This window comes from Eschscholzia californica, unplaced genomic scaffold (genome assembly GCF_041429995.1).
Source record: "Eschscholzia californica isolate CP2 unplaced genomic scaffold, dmEscCali1.0.p SCAF_5, whole genome shotgun sequence".
NCBI lineage: Eukaryota > Viridiplantae > Streptophyta > Magnoliopsida > Ranunculales > Papaveraceae > Eschscholzia > Eschscholzia californica.
The window spans coordinates 2,845,142-2,866,005 of record NW_028238472.1 but is presented as its reverse complement, the minus strand read 5'-3'; the positions used below and the strand labels follow the sequence as shown (position 1 = coordinate 2,866,005).

Here is a 20,864-nt window from a genome sequence, read left to right as displayed (position 1 = left end):
TACCACATAAAAAAGAAATAAAAAGATATTCAAAATTTGGTAGGATTATTGTTTCCTTTATTTCAATTTCTAATTCCTCAATAAATTTGAAAATTTTAAGTTATTTCCAACTTCTTGACAATTTTCTTATTAAATAGATATAAAATCAAATACAATATAGAAAAAAGTAAAGAATATATCTTTTTTCTTTTCCTTTCTTACAAATACTTTACTACCGCCCAAGTTTCAAACTTTCCTCACTTGTCCTTTCCAACTTCTCTTTTACTCTCTAAAAGTTAGAGAGAGAGAGAGAGTTTTGTGATTATGGAGGCATATAGAGGTGATGATGATTATGATTATCTATTCAAAGTTGTATTAATTGGTGATTCAGGAGTTGGAAAATCAAATCTTTTATCAAGATTCACTAAGAATGAGTTCAGTCTTGAATCAAAATCAACTATTGGTGTTGAATTTGCTACTAGAAGTGTTCATATTAATGATAAAGTTGTAAAAGCTCAGATTTGGGATACTGCTGGTCAAGAAAGGTTTAATCTCTTTTCTCTCTTATCATGAAAACCCTTTTTTTAATTTTGTTTTCTAGATTCTTGAATTGTTTGAAACATCAAACTTCAGATAATGACATTTTCCTAGGTCTAGGTTGTACTTTCTCTTAGGTCATGTTTGTACTGCGGGCGTGCGGGAAAGGAATGTGATTACCAAGAATAACAATCTCCTAACCCGAATGTTACACAACTCAGCAAATTCAACTCACTTTTGACAAGTACAGGACCACAGTTGGAAAAAGAAAATAAAAACTTAGATAAAATCCGGACCGTTTATTTTTTGATCTAGTTGTACTTGTCAACCAAGTGGATTGAATTGTTGGGTTACCTAGCATTTCCGATCTCGTAATGTGTGGTTTTCGGTAATCGTAACACCTGACTATAGATGACCTTTAGGTATTTAGATTGAAGATTAGGATCGCTATTAATGCGTGTGGGTTTTAGTGTAGATTAGGTTTTTCATGTTTCTCATTGTGGTACATTATGTGATTTAAGTGAGAGGTTTTATGATTTCTGTTTTTTACTTTAGATTGTTTTGATCTGTTTGTGATGATCATTTTCTTTTTCCTCAAAATTACCGATCGAATTTAGCACATCCGGTTTGAAATTCACTTGCTTCCTTACATTCTTTTACTGTCTGGTGTTTGGGAATGTCTTTTTACATGGTGGGAGCTACTACTATTGTTCTTAGGTGACAATGTTGTCTATATGTGTAATTGGGTATATTTATACAATGATGAACTTAGAAGAGGAGAGCAAGTAGAAGTGATCTTAAATCTTGTGTACTAACTCCTAATCGAGTTGTTTGGGTTTCAACAATGAAATAAACCACTATATCTACTAATAGTGGCCAAAATTGGTGTATTACCATAATACGCCGCTATAGATGTAGGCAGTTTGATCTACGTGTTAACAAACAATGGTTAAAAATAGTTTATAGAATAGGCAATAATGAGATCAACATTTTATTAAATGATGTGGTGACACTGATCTAAAAGAAGCACATTGAACTCTTGCATAAGTGATGCTAACTTGAGTCTAGCTTAAGGCAAGAGACAAACAATTGAAGCAAATTTAGCTGTCAGCGGAGCTAGGATGCGTGGAGAAAACACAGACACCGATAATCCTACGCCTAGTATGTTGGTTGGATTGTTTTTCATGTGGTAATATTGGCATGTATATCCAAGGTCTGAGGTATAGAGTTCTTCACTATCCATTTGGCGAAGTAGAGGGAATGGGAGGTTTAACTACAAGTTGAAGAAGCCAATGCATGGAAGGTTGGGTCTAATGCTTATGTTAAGTTTGTATGCAATCAAAGAACACCCTTTGTTTATGAAGAAGAATATTTTTCTTTCTTGTCATTAAAATGTTTTCAAAGAAGCAAGATACTGATATCGGTTTGTTAGATATTGGGGTTGTTTATGGTATGTGTTTGTTTGGAGTAGATTCATTTATCGATTTTCTTGTTCGGCTGGTTCATGACATTTATCAAATGGTCTCACCCGCGGTTAAAACGGTCTATAGTTGCATGACGTAAAATACACTCTTACGTCTTGATGAAAGCAATCTTTGACATGGTTCGTTAATAATATTAAATGATGTTTGTTTAGAGAATGCTATTAGTTTCCTTTATTACTCGGTACACGTATATTACGTCGTAATAGGCATTTACTTTAAATTATGGCTATTTTATATGTTTTCATTTAGCAATGAATAATTAAACATGCTCGTTAATTACCTTCTCGTACTTGTATTTTGTCGTTCAAAATAATTTACTTTTCCGGTTTATATTCTTATCCTAGAAAAGAAATTTTGCAGTTTGCACTTAACTCGTAAATATTGGATTAACGTTGGTTAACCATCGATATCTCACCTCATTTTGTGTTAATTTGACAAAGGTACCGTGCAATCACAAGTGCATATTACCGTGGAGCTGTCGGTGCCCTTCTGGTATATGATGTCACTCGTCATGTTACATTTGAAAATGTCGAGAGATGGTTGAAAGAGCTTCGAGATCACACTGATTCAAATATTGTGGTCATGCTCGTGGGAAATAAGGCAGATTTACACCATCTAAGAGATGTTTCAACTGAGGATGCCAAAGTCTTTGCTGAGACAGAAAACACTTTTTTCATGGAAACATCTGCATTGGAGTCTATGAATGTGGAGAATGCTTTCACCGAAGTGCTTACTCAAATCCATCAAATTGTCAGCAAGAAAACTCTTGAAACTGGCGACGACCAAGCGGAAATGCCAAAGGGACAAACCATCAATGTTGGTAGCAAAGATGACGTAACAGCTTTGAAAAAGGTTGGTTGTTGCTCGGTTTGATCTTAGTAATTGTCGAGGATAGGTATGAACGTAAATGATAATCTTCTTCTTTTACTTAAAATTCTCAGATACCACAAGGTTTAAGTTATTTTTCGATTACAATAACATTCTACCGTTGTCATTATGACTCTGATGATACCGATATGAGATACCGAAATAGAAGTAGTTAGTCGTTGTTATTAATTCAAATGAGTCGATCCCCTTTCTGATTATACAATATTGTGCATGTTACGTGAACTTCATTCTTAATGTATCGAAATAAAGGCAACAACCTTTAAACCATCTCTACAAATCGTTCACACAACGACTCTCTTAATAAGACTAAATCCATAATATACTCTAAATAAGAAAGAATATTTAGATTTATTATAGATAAGATCATAAGAAAGAACACTCAGAGATATTATAGATAAGAAAGAATTTTCTAGGTTTTGGGTAACATCTTTTATGTCCATGTATAGATATAATATTACCTTGTAAAATGTCATTCTATTATCAATATAAACAATTCTGATTTCCTTCGAAAGGAGCACTAAAGTTGTTCTTCTCTTCCATTGTTGGTGTTTTAATGACTACTCCCACCACCACCTCCTCTGCTTCTTGTCGATCAACTTCTAATGGGGTCATCTCCTAACCCGTTACTGCCATCTCTGGCCAATCCCATTCCTCTTGTTTTGGAGAAACTTGATCATACAAATTTTCTCACTTGGAAGAAGCAAATCATACTTATCATGAAGTTGGAAGACTTATCTTATCATATTGTGGATATTGTCATTCCTCGACCACAATTTATCCACAGTCCTTCACCCAATCAAGAAATACCCAACCCTACCTTTTACCATTGGAATCGAGTTGATCCGACTTTAATAAGTTGTTTTGACAAAATCTTGTCCCCAAAACTTCTAGGGATGTGGATATTTTTGGTCAAACAACTTATCAAAAGTCTCATCAACTCGATTCCGATGGTTTTGACAAAATCTTTTCCCCATCACTTCTAGGGATGTGGATATTTTTGGTCAACCAACTTATCAAAAGTCTTATCAACTCCGATTCCGATGATAAAAGGCTGGGTTGGGTATTTCTTGATTGGTTTTGTAGACTGTGGATAAAATGCGGTGGACGAATGACAATACTCATAATATGGTTAAATAAGTCTTGAGATTATTTTTTTTGAATAATTTGAGTCTTGTTCATGGTAGGTATGATTTGCTTCTTCCAAGTGAGAAAATTTGTATAATCAAGTTTAACCAAAACAAGAGGAATGAGATTGGTAGATGACCCCATTAGAAGTTGGTCGACATAATCAGAGGAGGTGGTGATGCGAGTAGTCATTAAAACACTAACAGTAGGAGAGAAGAAAAATAACACTCCAAGTCTCCGATACTATGAAAGTCTGTAAAGTCTTTGTGTCTTTAAGGGAAAATCAGAGTTCTTTATATAGATAATAGAATGACATTTACGAGGTAATAATATATATCTATACGTAAACACAAAAAATAGAAAATTCTTTCTTATCTATAGTATATTTGAATATTACTTTCATCTCTCTCAACAAGCATCACAACAAATATCAACCAGGAATCATGAAAAAAATCTGAAGGAAACAACTAAACCAATATATAACTTTATAAACACATGTTTTAGATACGAAAAGTAGTACAAAATACAAGTATGATCGAAGAGATGATACTCAAACCCTCAGTAACAAAGAGAGATTTTCGCCATTGTAGAAGAAAACCCAGAAACCCATTGCGCAAGCTGTTACTTAAACTCTGTTCTTAAAAAGGAACTTGACATTTTCGGGTGAACTAGAACTTCTTCTTGCAGTAACCTGCATCAGTGCACCATCTATGAGCATAGGTTGCAAAACTCTAACAATGTTCCTCGTATCATCTATTCCGAGATGATGACTTCCAACTAATGGAATCCCAAGTTCCTTCATCATTGTCATCATTCCTGTCGCCTAGCAGCAACCACAATCAGAAGAACAAAGTAAGCAAAATAGTATCAAACAATATTATCGATATTTTTCTCTTAAGAGAAGTTCTAGAAGCACTATAGTTTCGCTAAGCTCAACCCCTATACCAGTGGTGTGCCTAAAGAACTTCACTATGTTGTGCGTCCCCTTGATAGAAGGCGTCATTTTATTTCGTGGGCATTCCCTTCTGATTTTGTACCTTCTCTAGGTTAAGAAATAATAATTTGTTAAGTTCACTCACCCTTCTCTTGTAGAAATTAAGATATATGTCCTTCAGATTGATCCACTCCATGAAGTATGGGGGTAACTTCACATTTGAATCACGACATTGCTGAGGAACCTTCGTTTTCAGATCCCAATTGCCACTAATATCAGTAAAGATAGACGTGTTATAAGAAATGAATGGAAAATATGAAAGCAAATAATGATCATCTGTTACTGCTTCAATAATTATCTATGGTATCGGAAAGGCTTTTATGAGGTTTTCACTTGCTATTCTGATGAATGGATATGAAAAAAGTTCAGTTGAAATTATTACTAACCAGGTCACAAATGCGGCCATGATTGGTCATCCAAATCTCAAACTGCTCAATAACTTCTGGAAATGAGATAGCTGTATCATGCCAGACACTGCAAACTTATGTTAGCTAATGACCTCGTTGAAAGAAAGGTGCCTACCTAATAGGCCTGATCATTTCCCCACAAAAATTGTTAATGCAAATACATGCTAAGCTAAGTAAAAAAAGAAAATTTTGAGTATTTGGAAATCAGAAGATTTTTCTTGCAAAGAAAGTAAAAAACTCCAGCGCAGTAACTAAACTATAAACACGAATGGTTAATGGCTTCTTTTACGGTTTATCCTTTTGAGCACTGTGTAAATGACATGACAAAATGCAGATTATTACAAAAAAAAGGAATAGTAAAATAGAGCATACCGATCAACTCCCAGTTTACCATATTTTCCTTCAATGTATTCCTCCACTCTTTTCTCACTCATTTTGGTGGGTCTTACAAACCTGTACATAACAAATACACAAAGAGGGGGAACAATATTTACATAACAACGAAATAAAATTATTCTCAATTCAACGAGAAACTGATTTACAAAGTAGCTTCTATGCTCCGACTGAGGTTTCTTCAAACATAATTCCGAGAGTGAAAACAATGATTTTAGAAAAAACAACTGTTATACTCTGGCAGATACATTCGTTTGGAGATAAATTAAGAAAAGTTCCACTTTCATCCATTGATATCCTTGCAAGAACATGTCTATAGTGGTGTTTGTTTTGTCCCTAAGTCAGATTTCAAATCTGACTCAAGGTCTGAGTTGACTATAAATCCATTACAGACTATTTGTTTTTTCTGACTCGTGAAGTCTGATTCGTCCGTATGGTTATTCGGCTTTGCTTTTTGGTCCATTTGATTCTGACGATCCAGAATTGGAATACTCAGATTCAGACAATGAGAGAAAACAAACACCACCTACTTGGTTGGCGAATAAAACTTTCCTAAAATCAATAACTGCTAAAGTTTATGACAATCACTCTATAATAATATAATTAAAAAATTGATGGGAATTTAAAGTAACCTAAATAATGAGGAATTCAAACGGTTTTGTGGTACACATAATAGGTTTAACATTTTTGAATTTCTACCAATTAAGTCTTCCGTTTGATACGTTAGCAAGTCTGAGTAAGAAAATCAATTTTTTTCTTATGGGAAAGAAAATGTAGTTTTTCTTACGAAAAGATCACTTTTCTAGTGTTTGGTACCGTGTTGGAAAACTTGAGAAGAAATTCTAGACGCGCAAGAAGGAATGTGATGGGGTGTGTTAAGTGCAAGAAGGATTGAAGGATTATGATGGTTTTAGCAAGAAGAATTGTGAATCAAGAGAGAGGATCATTGAGCAACCAGTTCATTAATTTTAAAGCAATACAATTGCATTAGAGAACATGATCAGTTCAAATTTCTCCACCACAGAAGAAACCCTAACTTACAATTTTTTTTTTTTACAAAACCCCCCAAATTGAAAAAAAAAATCTCAATTACAAGAACAGAAACCCTAACCCCCATATTCATAGAGGGTCCTTCCTTGTCTCTTAAGTGCATAAACAACATCCATGGCAGTTACAGTTTTTCGGCGAGCGTGTTCGGTGTAAGTAACAACATCTCTTATGACATTTTCAAGGAATATTTTAAGAACACCTCTTGTTTCTTCATAAATCAAACCACTTATTCTTTTCACTCCACCACGTCTTGCTAAAAGTCTAATTGCTGGTTTTGTAATACCTTGAATGATAGAGTGATCTCAGATCATCAAAACGAGATGAAACCTTATAAAATGATCTCATTTTTTGCCGGGAATCAATTGAGGGAGAGAGTTTTTTTGAGATAGAGATGGAGTGAGTTTTAGATCAAGAAAGAATGACGGCAAGAAGAAAAGAGAAAGAGTGAAATGGAGTAGTTACATAACTGCCTTTCCACAGAGGAGAGAGAGCGCGCAAAAGTGAGAATTGAGTTTTCCCATCTAAAAGGTGGTAAAATATTTGGGCCAATTTTCGAACTTTTTTTTCCTACGAAAATTGGTTTTCTTACTCAATGTGTCCAACCAAACGACGGAAAATTGAATTTCTTACGAAAATCTGTTTTCCAACCCTATTTTCACACGTATTGAACAGACCCTTAAGTTAAAATTTGGCTTTCTTTTGAAGTTAAAATTTGACTTTTTTAGACATCCATGAATTTTTCTTGACGATTTTTTTTTTGTCTATCTCCGATCCACTACCACAACAAGCATTGCACCTCCCCACCACCCTACCTCAACTACCATCACCACACCTTAACCACCACCACCACACCGCGACAACAACTGCCTCGTAGCTCCACCACCACCACAGTACATTTACCACCACCACCACCGTACCTTCACCACCACCGCCACCACCGCCACCACCACCATCGCCACCACCACCACCAAGATCTTCACCACCACCACCACACCTCGACAACAACTACCTCGTAGCTCCACCACCAACACCGCCACCACCGTACCTTCACCACTACCACGGTACTTTCACAACTACCACGGTACCTTTACCACCACCACCACCACTGTATCACCACCATCACCACACCTTCACCACAACCACGATATCTTCACCACCACCACCACCATACCTCCAACATTACCACTTACATATTTTATCCACCACCATCACCATACCACCACCACCGTAACTTCGTCACTATCACTCACATACCTTATCCACCACCACCACCGTATTTCCGCCATCACCACCACCGTACTTCCACCACCACCACCACCGTACTTCCACCACCACCATACTTCCACCACCATCGTCACCATCATACCTCCACCACCACCCATACCTCCACCACCATCAAACCTCGACAACCACCACACCCCATAACCATACCTTGGTGGCCTCACCACTAACCACCAATATCACCACTACTTCCTATACAAGAGTAATCGTGGAAATCATAAACAAATTCAATTAAAATCAAGTATCTCTATGAGAAAGAAAAATAAAATTATCAATAGTAAATTGAGTTACCAAACCAATTTTGTTGACTTTTTTACTTATAAAAACCATTTTCTCCAAATATACTTTTGAAGTTATTTTACTTTTTTAAAGCAAAAGAACTTCTACTACAAGCATAAGTACTTCTACTTTTGGTTGTCAAACGGCACCTTAGTCCTCTGAGATAGATCCATGAGCCTTCAAGGCCTACGAGGGGTTTGAACAACTTTGAGACGCTCTCAATTCCTTGAGTGTTCTCATTCGAATCTAATTTGACTTATGTGAAAGGGTCTCTGAGATCTAATATCTCTATCTTTCTTTCCATATCTATAGGTTAAAATAGATAGGAGCCGTAATTTCTGACATTCGTATACCAATGTTGGTTTGTATTACCATTGTCAGTTTGTTGCTCTTATCAAATTTCTTCGATATCTTAAATTTCTCCCACTCGTCTTATTGGAATAACTCTTATTTCAAGCAAGACACCATCATGAGCAACAACTACCTTGTTCTCTGATTGTTAGTGGAAAAATCTCCGTATTTCTTTATCGCATAATAAAATATTTTGTTTGATATGACAACTTGGTTTTCGGTAACCATTTACGTTAGTTTCATATCCATAGACCTTGAGAAAAGACCTCTTTGGAACCATTCCAAACTCATACTCTTATGGTGTCTTTTCACCTATTGACGGAATGAAGTTAGGTGGGAAGAACGACCGTGTTGAGAATATACCCCATAAAGTGTTCGGAAGATTGACATACCCATCATTAATCGCCTCATGTCTAACATGTTTGATTACTCCCACTGGACTCATCACTCATATGATGTGTTTGGAGTAAGATGAGAAACTATTTCTCAACCTCTTGATGGTCATCAAATTTCTGACTTAAACATTCATCATCTCGATCCAATCGAATGACTTATATTTTTGTCAAGTAGATTCTGGTTAATTCTAGTTAGTGTATTAGTAGTTTTACATACATCTGTATGTATGAAGACTATTAGTTCACTAGTCACAGCTTCCTCTCGAAAAGATAACTTTGTCAAATAGTCCTTTTGAACAAAATTCACATGTGTCGTATGATTCAAAATCATTAGACTTAGAAGTTCATACCATTAGATCTTTCTCATGTGTCTTATGCCAATTTGACGCAATGACAAAACAAGAGTTGACCGGTTTGAATCATTTGATTATAGCCTATTGTATCATTGTTAACGCTTTAGTTCTCCTAGAACCAACTTTGTTAATTTAACACTGATTTAAAACATTAGATGTTTCTAGAAGAGCATAATAACACTTATTAAGTTCTAAGCTAGATCAATGTCTAAGAGAAGACTTCGATCCAATTCAGCATCCTTAGCAATTACTTGTTTCAGCTCCCTCTTGGATCTTTTCTCCTTTTAGTTAAGTATGTAATTCCCATGAAGGAATCTACAAAACTTGCTAGATTAAATTTGTTAACAAAGATGCAAGAACTGGGATTCGTAATTCTGTTTCTTTTGTCTTCCAGGTACTTAGGGCAGTTTCCTGTAATGGTCTAGCCATTGCTTTTAAAAACTGACCCTTTGTCCCTATGAATCATAAGAACTCTTCTTATATTCTTTTGGTTGTTGAACCTGAAGAACTTGTTTCTTAGATTCAAACGTTCCTTAATGTCAATTGTGTTTGTAATCTTTCATCTATTAATATAATTAATGAATATCAATATTTTGTTAATTATTGTGTTTGCAAAAAAAAAATTATTTAAGTATATAAATCCGCACCACCTAAGTGAAAATCCTGGATCCATCTCTGACAACATGTACATTTATTTGGTGGAAAAACCAGGCTTTAAATCGTTTCTAAAAAAGAATTGCTTCGGAGTTACGATCTATGTTTTAGAAACGACACTATGAATCCTTGTAGTTACATAAGAATGAAACGACCCGATCATTCACATATTTCCTAGACCTCGTGTACAGTTGTGGTATATATTGTATACAAATGTACGAATTCAATTCTCAATACGTTTGCGAGCCATCAACCCTTTACAAACCAACAAGTTTACATGACCCGCCTCTTTGAATTCTCACTTGAACCTCATGTGAGAGAAACAAGGATTTCTCTCTCCACATGACAAAGGATTTCTCTCTCCCAAGAGGCGGGTCGAGTATACATTTTATTTATAAACAAAGTAGTTGAGTGATTTTTTTCTCGATCAAAATAGCAAAAACTTATGGAAGCTTATCCCTTGTGGCAAGCATTGTTAGCACCAATACAAAAATGATAACATGTTAAGAGAAATACACATAATGGTCCTGGCGGGGCTTGAACCGTGACCTTCGGCTCGTAAGAGCGACGCTCTAACCAACTGAGCTACAAGACAATTTCATGTCAAAATTTTTGTTCTTTTCTTTTGTCATTATGTTTTAGACGCTTTGTTGTTCTAGTTAGATCCTCATTATCAAGTGGGTAGGTAAAGAACTGATAAAGTGATTTGACTGAATTTTAAGAAGAAATCGATGGTTGAGTCCTTGAGAAGTTCTAACAACAACCTCCACAAAATTTACTTTAGTGTTCTACCAACTGAACAATCAGAATGTTATTTTTATTTTATTACTTACTAAAAGTTTTATTCGAATTATTCCTGAACGTTCATCACTTTAAACTATTGTTTTTAAGACATATACACACATTTTTTCTTATTCATAAATTATATAAATTGAATTTCATATTGAACAAAAGTACACAATATGCAAATTCAAGGTTCCAAATATTACTGCATCATTTTAAAGATAAACCCCTCCATGGTGCTTATTATATAAAAGTATTACTCATAAATTATAGCATGGATCCATTGGATGAAGTATTTATTAGTGGTCACCTTTCTTCATATATGGAGCGGGTAATCGGGTTCAACATTAGTTCATGGATGGGTCTGACCCGACCCGGATGTGCTAGGTTTCATAGTCATCGCTTGTGCATATGGTTCATTAGTTCGGCTGCCTAGGTTTGTGGTAACAGCAGCTTTTGGGCAAGTAACAGGACAGACTATATCATGAAACCAATCGAATTCTCTAGGTGTAATAAACCCATTACTTCCGGGCAAACCATCTCCGTATCCATAACCGTTACGATTTTCAGATTCACTTGCACCTGTACTAGATTCACTTCTAATCCAGTCTGCTCCTGTGCCAGGCCCATAACTAGGTTTATTACTCATTGTTAGTTTATGGGGTTCATTAATGGGCCAACTTGGTCCATGTAGGTCAACAGCTGCTTTTGGGCAAAAGAGAGTACAAAAGGCAGCAATCCATTCACTATATGATGGCCATTCTACTCCAGAACCATCACTACCTCCAGGCATACCACTTCCAGGCCCAAACCCATATCCGTTTCCGCTTCCACCATTGCCTACTCCAGACCCGTAATAATTACTGCTTCCGGACCCGTCTGCTCCTGTATCGAACCCATAGGCCCCTCCAGTTTTAGACCCATCTGGTCCGGAACTAGTTCTAGACATATCTCCTCCTATGCCTGATCCATAGCTAGATCCAGCTCCAGACCCTCCTGCTCTTGTATCATATCCATCATCATAACCACTTATTGACCCGCTACCACCAGTTCTCGGTCCATATCTATAACCAGTACCTTGTGATTCGTATCCATAACCATTGCCGCGTTCATAACCATCGCGCGGAACACTGTTACTTCCGGGACCATACCCGTATCCACCAAAACCTATAGGCCCGATTTGGATACCTCCACCAACACCAACACCACCACCCCAACCACCAATTAGCTTTTCTCCAACTCCTGCCATCATGGAGTCCCCATTTTTCATACCCATGTCATTTTTATGATCTTTATCCATGATAACTCTATGAGCATAAGACACACTTAACATTAGGGTTAATGAGAGAAAGAAAGAAAAAGAAACCCATTTTGAGAACCTCATTTTTCTATTTGTTTGACCTTGAAATGCAACTAGTAAGCTTGCTTTGTTACGAGACTATGAAGTTCTTCATTAGCTATTTATACCCAAATGTGAATGAAATTTAATTCAAACTCTATTGTTTTCAATGGTTAACATGATAAATATATGGGAAGCAATTTTTTCACTACTTGTGACCCGAAAATCGGGTTTCATGATGCTGTTGTGAATTAAATAACGTGTTTTAGTTTGTAATTACCTCTTTCAAACGCCCATTTGTAACTTGGTTATTTGTTTGAAAGCGAGAAATGTGTGAACACCTAAAATTTATAATACCCTGATGTGTGTATTTCGTCTCATTAAAAACATGATTATTTTCTCTATTTAGAATGATTTCTTAACCTCGATCGGCATATTTTTCTTTTGTTGTAAAATGTGCATATAAAAAAAAATGAAATGCACCAGCCGGGAATCGAACCCGGGTCTGTACCGTGGCAGGGTATTATTCTACCACAAGACCACTGGTGCTCGATGAATGTATTAGTTCATTGAAACTTTACAGATTTAGAAAATGTTCAAATTGAGTCGCTGGATAAAAAATCATATAGAAACCCTAGCTAAGTCCAAATGCATTGTCAACCATAAGACAATAACATACCAAAGGAGATTTTTACAAATAATTTGTAGCCGAAAACTAGCAGTCACAGTGTGGACCATTTTAAGCTCAACCAAAACCGAGCAAACTAAGGATTTAGCCGATCAGGTTGAGTCTAGTTTACTTTGGTCTAGGTTTGTTGAATATTAATTTTGACCATTTTAAATGTGAAAATTTTTCAGAGACCGATATGAAAATTGTCTCTCAAACCCTATTTTGTCACAAACAAAACACCTGATAATTTCAAAGTGAAATCTACCATATTTTGTAGTACATAGAACATATAACATTTTACGATGTTTTTGGAATATCCCAAACATGAGTTCATAATTTAAGATGATGTTAATATCTTGAAATTGTTGAATAGGTTCGGTCAGTTCTGTTTGAGTGGTTCCAAAATGTTCAACTTGCAGTCAAACCAATTCGATGTAATTAAGTCGAAAAGATCAACCGTGTTTGTTTCGAGACATTCTCTCACCCATTTCAAAATGCGGAAATTGAAACAGAACCAGAATATCATAAAATGTCGAAATCATTCCTCATAAAGAAAGTTAGTTTACAGCGATTTATAGAACTTGGCAACTAATGTTGATTTCCAAGATCATTCTTAAACTCAACTTCAAATTATAATTTTCGGTTCACATTTCTCCTCTAAGTTACATTTAGTTTACAGAAATCTGCAAGAACTGCAAGTTTCTCTACTACCTAATTAACTTGATCAACTGAAAATCCGACAAAGTTTAAACCTTCAATTTCGATTCCTTCTCCATGGAGATCCTCCATTATCATAATGTCGGGAACCGCTACCATCATGCCCATTGTCTGCATTTCGGGAACGTCTCCATCGTTTCTTTTTTGAATTCTTTTCTTTTGTTACCCCATTTTCTTCATCATGATCCAGTGTTTCCTCCCCATTTCTCTTTGATTTTGATTTCTTTTCTTTAAAAGTTTTCTTCCTCTTTCTCGATGAACTTAAATTAGTATCTGAAGGAGTCCCGTTTCCTCTCGGTAATGGTTCATCATCATCTATCTGCCAATTACATGTTATATCTTGCTCAGACTGGAATTCTGACAGTACTGGTTCGCCTGCTCCTGGAAGCAAGCTGGTAAAAGTTATATCTCCATTAGAGCCACCTTTCCGTTCTAGTAGTAGAGAATCGGGTCTTATTATGGTTCCAAGAATGCTCCTATTTGGTCCCAATCCCAAAATAGATTTTTCACTTGTTAGCATCGAAAAAGCCATTCCAAATGCTGATCTTATCTGTCAGAGAGAAAAATAAGAAAATGTTTTTCATTCGTGGCAAAGCGAAGATATTGGTACTGGGAATACAATAATCACAAATAAGCAAATCCTCATATTACGGCAAGAAATTATTAGATATGGTAGAATATAATCAAAACTTAAAAGTGCAAACCTGGGAAAAGTTGAAAGAGTTCCTCCCGATGTCGTTGTCTGGGGCCTGTGTTTTAACAAGACAAAAAGAAAAAAAAAATATCAACAAATTGAGGACAAAAACTGGCTATAAATAAGAATGTGATGTGCAAGAAGAGCATAACGACAAGATTACCTGTGGATCCTGAACAGATAGTAGATATGGTCGATCTTGGTTCAAAAACCTAATAACAGAAAATAAAACAAAGATGAATGAGATATTCAATTAACTTTCTAGTACATACTATAGCTTTGAGAAGGATGAAAATAGTATAACATAAAGTCATTGTTCTGTTAAAAGGTTACTGATGCTAATACCCTTTGTCAGTCTTCAAGAAAAAAGTCCCTGAATCATTGCAAGATACACCTACATCCCAATTGTTCAACTTACGCCCATAAATATCGAAAAAGTTGACCTATTCTCCAAGAACCGAAATATGAAGTTAGATGGATGAAATCAGTAATGGACTTAATAAAGCGTAGATAAAGTTCTAAAGCCATAAACTGAAAAGCAGAGCAAATATTTATACATTATTTATGATGCATGGGGCATTAGGGCTCATTACTGTCGTATTGCTTATGTGAAGAAAAACTTGGAAAGTTGAATTAGGCCTAAGAGATTACAGACAGATACCAAGGAATATCAACGTCTAACCAGTGACAAAGTTATACCAATTAAAGACAAGTTCTTTAACTGAATACCGATTCTTAAACTCCGATTAGTCGATGTAAGATAACAAGGGTGGAAACCTCGGTCCCATAAATGTAAGCCATGAGTACTCCTTTTCAGTTTTATCTTTTCCAACTTTCTGTTATGGGTGCTTGGATGCTCGTCTTGTAACACTTATAATAGCTTCAGTAACGACAATGGTCGATCCAAAAGTAAAAGAATTGTATAAAGCCTAAATATCTATATATGGCGAGAAGTGTATATAATGTGCGACTGTGTCCCCTTTTCGGTCTTCCTTCATGCACAGGGTCCGAGTCCTCGTGTGCCAAATCTAACTAATAGGTGTTTGTGCTACATAGTGTTGCACCGATGTTTTAAATTCTCGCCACTGATCTCAAATCATTTAGGAATAATCCGGATAAATATCACCAATAGAAAGCATAGTCGAACCAGTGACATGATTATTTAGCCATATAATATAACTTTCAAGTTGGCTAAAGAACAGAAGCCAATAAAGGATCCAAATTATGTAGTCTATAAAAGTAATTAAATGCAATTATGTCGACCAATATGACTCCAGTGGTGTCGGGCAGGATCCATGTAATGATGTATATTCTTACTGCTTTGAGAAAATATCTAATAGATCTGATAATATGCACACTGGTAATGTGAAAATGACTTAATTCCTCCCCTGATTGAGGAGAAACTCCATAAATAAAGATCAATCCCAGTGGCCAGTACCCACTAATCTAGCATGTATTCACTTCAAATGCAAGCCGATCCAGAAGCAACTGTACATTTCAGGTTTGATTGGACGATTAAAACAAAACTATCCGCCTTAAACCCCATTATCTCTTCATTAGATTTCAATTTCTAGGTGTTCAGATTAATACATTAGCAATTTAGCATATTTAGCAAAACAACATGATTCAGGAACTAATAAAAATTAATTAAGCATAACAGCTAAACGAGCTCTCATACCAAAAGGACTCCCAAGTTCTGCTCTAGTGAACTTCGGCACCCATGAAAAGACTGCCCTTTCCAATGCATCTGTAGATAAAAGATAAGAAGTTATTTATCTATGATTCTATGTAACACTGAAGAATTTTAATAAAACGAACTCATTTTCTTCTCTACATGGTAATAATCAAAGCTAACTACTGAGAACAACACAAGGAACACCAATCTAGTAATACTCAAAGAATAAGGTGTTTGACTTCAGTGTTTTTTTTCTGGCAGTAAGTGGCATATGCTTTCCAAATTTTAAGGGAATTGCATTTTTCGTAACAGAATCCTAAGACTGAAGAACTATGCAAAGCTTTCGACAGCTAGGGATGCTCTCAGAAGCATTGGGATCTCTCTACCGAGGATGTTCAGATGCCAGCAGAATCAGGAAGTCCGCACCAACATTTACCCTTGTTTGTTTGGCAATTTTTATTATTAGTGGAGCTAATCCAGAAAATGAGAAATAATATTGGTACCTGCAACTGTGCTATCAGCATGGACAGAAGGGCATAAGAACCAATTCCGCCAGAATAAACCTGCAAAGCAATAAAAAATGTTTAGGACATAGTTACTATAGATTAATTATTGAGAAATTCCCATAAACAAAACGAGACTCGAAAATATGTAATCAAACCTCATTGAGTTCTCTCTGCTGTAGAAAAACCTTCAATATCAAACATAGCGGCCGCAATGGGGGTATCTTAGTTACAACATTCTGGAAAATTATGTAATAAGAAGTTAGAAATACACTTCAGAAGCATATTTAGCATAGTGCCAGTACTGCTAACAATGATCAGAAACCCATCCATGGATGACTCCCAAAAAAGCAAAGACTAATCAAAATCAAAGACTATAAAGAAAGCTTACAGAACCTTTTGATAAGCATAAAATGTATAGTACATAGATTTCAGCCAAAATATTCATCTAAGAAATGGAGATACATACAAAATGGGCTAGTTAAAGGCCTAAAGCTGGGTTCAACCCAAGATTGACCATATTTGAAAAGCAATCATCCATGACAGCAGAATGCAAAGTAAGCAGTGTAATACAGTAACTTAGCAACAGACAGCTAATAACACTTTAGACCCCCCACCAATTCAATTCTTTTTACTTAGTCTTTGACCCTTCACAATTTGGTGTTTTTCACTGACTCCCAATGAAGAAGCTTAGTTAATGCCATAAAAGGAAGAGCAATCCGAAAGAAAATAACATGAAGCCATAAAAGACAAAGGTTCTCATGGAAAGATATAGTTGAATACCTTAATAAACTCTGCAGCTTTTGGACCATTGTCAACGTCAAAACTGTGCACAAAGATATTAGAGCTTTAAAACTGTACTGTACTTTTTGAATAGTAATAATTATAAAATGACCAATCGAGAAAGACTAAGATAACTCTAAAGTCCTACAGAAGTAGCATCACTGGTAATTTCTTGTCAGAATAGAATTAATGATAATTATATATACGCCAAAAAATAAAAACAAGTGTCCCGTGAATATTGTTTATATACTGACAAGAATTACATGTTTATAGAGTATTTAACGTTCTAGAGAAATAAAAAGTCGAACCTAAGATCAAACGCTACACCACTCTGCTTTTCTATAAACTTTATAATTGGAATACGAGCCTTTGCAATCACCTGGTAAATAAATCAATAGATCATATTAGATTCCACAATCCCCCATTATCACTGAAAAAGGGAATTATTTTTTGAAACTAAGGAATTATCAAAAGAGATATTAGGTTAAGAAAACATATCAGTCAATGGAATAAGATTACCTGTATCTTTTTTGCAATGCCTCTTTGTGATAGTGCCCTAGAAAGAGCAACTAAACCAATTTGAGGGGTTCTAACTTTCGAATCTAATATCACAACCTGTAAGTAACAAATTCTCACAAAATTAATCATTACACATAAAGTAGTAAACTGATTACCGAAATACTATCTGCAACTCTAATCTCATGTTCTCCAACAACAAAAAAGTGTGTCTTTCTGCATCGTATCCATAACAAGAAGATAACAATTTAAACTTCATAAATACATGAATCAAGGCTCTTAGATAAAATCTTACATCAATATCACTAGTGGGGAGATATAGACCTGTTTTAAACGATCCGAACACTTCAACCTACAGCGAGAACAATATAAAAATTAAACCATACAAATAGTAAATTAGCTGATATGCTATGAAACTTAGGCCATGTTTGGCGCGCTATAATGGAATGCAATTACCAGGAATAACACCCCATAATGGTGTTCAATGCATGGGAATGCAATATGAATCCCATTCCAACTTCCAAGGGGGAATGCCCCTCCTCCAGGGGGAATCTCAAATCAAGGGTGGGCGAGTTTGCGATTCCCTTTCCCTTGGAATCGTCAATTAGATACTCTACAAACAAAATCAATATCTACCATCGTATGCCCAACTAAACCAAACAATGCAGTAAGGTTTTGTGAGTCGTGGGTTTTGTGATTCGTGGGGTATTGTGATTACTATGAATCACATTACGGTCTATTCATGACATTCCTCTTGTACGCGCCAAACATGGGTTAGAGAAAGAGAGAGAGTATGTACTGTGCAGTGAGGCCAAATATATTTGATGACATCAAAAACAGAATCAACAGCAGCATTTCTTGCGGCCTCTTCTTCTTGAGTAGGTGAGAGAAACTCACAAAAATCAAGTATCTCTATTATTAATAACCCACAATTAGTCTACAAACCACCAGGCAAAATAAACCAATCAAAATTCCAAAACCCTAGAAATTGAGTATATTTAGATGAGTTATCTTTTTTACCTTTGTGGAGTTGAATCATGGGGGATTTGAATTTACTATTAGCTCGAAACCAACCACGTTCTAAATTAGGGTTTGTGGTTGGAATAGGAGTAGCAATGGTGGAAGGAGAAACATCAGATGGTTTTCTAACTACTAAAACATCATCTTCGTCTGAATTCACATCGAGAGAGAAGTAATCAGCAGCGGCGGTTGAAGGAGAAAGGAGATTGGTCGGGTTAGGCGGGGATGACGAAACCTGAGATCTATACACCGAGTAAGATTCCGGCGGCGGTTCGGCATCGTAAGATTGAGTGCCGGCGGAAGTGATTGTTGAATCGGAGAGGGGACCTAGGGTTTCGTATAGGAATCCTGTTACCTCCATTGACGAATCTTTTGTGTGTATAGCATAGAATAGAATAGAATTGGGGGTTTAGGGTTTAATCAGTTGAGAACAAGATGAATTTCCCCTGCGGTACTTTCACAAATTTAGGGCACCCCAGGTCCCCAACGACCAACGTTGGATAAAAACATAAAACTGTTCTTTTCTGAGTTAAACTACACTTCCAGTAACGGCCGTCACAAAAAAAAAAAAAACGTTTTCTCTATTTCTTAGAAGGTTAGAGCATCTCCAATGCAAAACTCACAAAAATCTCTATTCATCTTATATGTCAAGTTCCAATTGAGATTCTCACTCCTGGGTGGCCTTAATAGAGATCCTCAACTTTTTTTTGTCTCCAATGCAAAACTCTAAACATATCTTATTTACTTATGTGGCATAGTTATTTTTGTCAATAAATAATTAGTTATTTTAGAAAATATAGAAGACTCGATTTCTATTGGTTGAAAATCAAATATTGATGAGTTGGACAATTAGAGATATCTCAAGAGGACACTCTAGAAATAGAGTGTCCTCTTGAGATATCTCTATTCCATCCTCTACACGTCATCTTAGAGATCCAAATGGAGTGTTGCATTGGAGAGGAGTTTTAAGAAAAAACTCTAAAAATCTTAAGTGGCACTCAGAGTTTCTAAGATTGAGTGTTGCATACTTGCATTGGAGATGCTCTTAGAGTGAATAACTGAGTATGTCACCTAAGTGACTATTTATTCCTTTCAACAAAAAAAAAAAGTGAATATTTATTCGATTGAATTTTGTCCCGCAATCTTCATCGTCACCCACCACAATTTTCAACCACTTATTTTTGTTCGTCGATTTACGATCACTACTCGCCACCATTTTTTTCGCGTTCCCTTTCTAGGTCTATCTATTTCTCTTTTACTCTCACAAACCCAGCTGATCAAATCGGTCGGGGATGATGTAGGCGAAGGGAGACTCACATTCTTCTTCCCTGCTACTAAAATGAAGATAACTTTTTCCCTCGTCTTCTACTTCAGATCCTCGCCCAAGGGTTTTGTGGATGATCGTCCACGAAACATCCCGTGGCTGGTCGAGCACGATAATTTTTCGTAGCCGACCACGAACCCCTCGATCGAGGTCTTCTTACTCTTACACGAAAGGGACTTCAGCAAATTAAAACCTTGGAAAAAAAAACATAAGAGATATCAGCAAAAGGGAAAAAAAGAAAAGAAGAGATAACTTGGTGGTGGTTGGATATGGGAGATGAAGAAGGGATACTAGTGGTGATTGGATATGGAAAATGAAGATTAGGAGGTAAACACACCAACAAGCCGATTTGTTGGTTCGAAACAAGGGTTCTCCTTAAGTCAAAGTTTTTTTTCTTAAGAATCTTCTTGATGATGTGTGGATTAGGGCTGGGAAAACGGTCTGAAACTCCGCGATCCGACCCGTTCGGCCCGAACCGTGAGAGACCGATGACCGAAGCCAACCCGAGCCGGGCTTACCCGGCCCGATAGCTCGGGCTTATAGGGCCGGGCTCGGACAGGGACTCAATTCCGAGTCCCGGCCCGATAAACCCGCCCGACACCCGAGCCCGATATCCGCCCGATTAAAACCCGCCACATTATCCCTTCAGATCTAGGGTTAGAGTATATAA

At 36.3% G+C, this 20,864-nt stretch overlaps 2 protein-coding genes and 1 pseudogene across 3 annotated transcripts; 1 reads left to right on the top strand and 2 right to left on the bottom strand.

Annotated features, from left to right (window-relative positions):
* Positions 1-212: 212 nt before the first annotated feature.
* Positions 213-3,056, top strand: LOC147536238 (ras-related protein RABA1f-like). The gene is made up of 2 exons (XM_086643861.1): positions 213-524; positions 2,441-3,056. Exons 1-2 carry the CDS (start codon positions 304-306, stop codon positions 2,871-2,873), a joined length of 654 nt encoding a protein of 217 aa, XP_086499987.1. The 5' UTR covers positions 213-303; the 3' UTR covers positions 2,874-3,056.
* A 1,429-nt stretch (positions 3,057-4,485) lies between these two features.
* LOC147536237 (putative exonuclease domain-containing protein At3g15140) lies at positions 4,486-5,920 on the bottom strand (annotated as a pseudogene). Its single transcript, XR_015226088.1, has 4 exons — positions 5,787-5,920; positions 5,394-5,481; positions 5,093-5,216; positions 4,486-4,836 (listed from the first exon to the last, which is right to left on the bottom strand). The product of XR_015226088.1 is annotated as a putative exonuclease domain-containing protein At3g15140 (transcript).
* Positions 5,921-13,465: 7,545 nt separating this feature from the next.
* LOC147536236 (Nucleotidyltransferase family protein) lies at positions 13,466-19,436 on the bottom strand. The gene is made up of 13 exons (XM_086640442.1): positions 18,871-19,436; positions 18,650-18,762; positions 18,146-18,202; positions 17,854-17,949; positions 17,643-17,713; positions 17,335-17,377; positions 16,710-16,790; positions 16,552-16,611; positions 16,052-16,120; positions 14,719-14,816; positions 14,537-14,585; positions 14,384-14,428; positions 13,466-14,229 (listed from the first exon to the last, which is right to left on the bottom strand). Exons 1-13 carry the CDS (start codon positions 19,229-19,231, stop codon positions 13,717-13,719), a joined length of 1,656 nt encoding a protein of 551 aa, XP_086496568.1. The 5' UTR covers positions 19,232-19,436; the 3' UTR covers positions 13,466-13,716.
* Between the last annotated feature and the right edge of the window lie 1,428 nt (positions 19,437-20,864).

Bases quoted from the DNA above. Each gene is read 5' to 3' on its own strand.
- LOC147536238 (XM_086643861.1), top strand. From the start codon at position 304: ATGGAGGCATATAGAGGTGATGATGATTATGATTATCTATTCAAAGTT. The intron at 525-2,440 runs GTTTAATCTCTT...AATTTGACAAAG, and splicing joins GATACTGCTGGTCAAGAAAG to GTACCGTGCAATCACAAGTG.
- LOC147536236 (XM_086640442.1), bottom strand. From the start codon at position 19,231: ATGGAGGTAACAGGATTCCTATACGAAACCCTAGGTCCCCTCTCCGAT. The intron at 14,817-16,051 runs GTATGAGAGCTC...CTTGGAGAATAG, and splicing joins AGAACTTGGGAGTCCTTTTG to GTCAACTTTTTCGATATTTA. The intron at 14,429-14,536 runs GTAATCTTGTCG...GTTAAAACACAG, and splicing joins TATCTGTTCAGGATCCACAG to GCCCCAGACAACGACATCGG.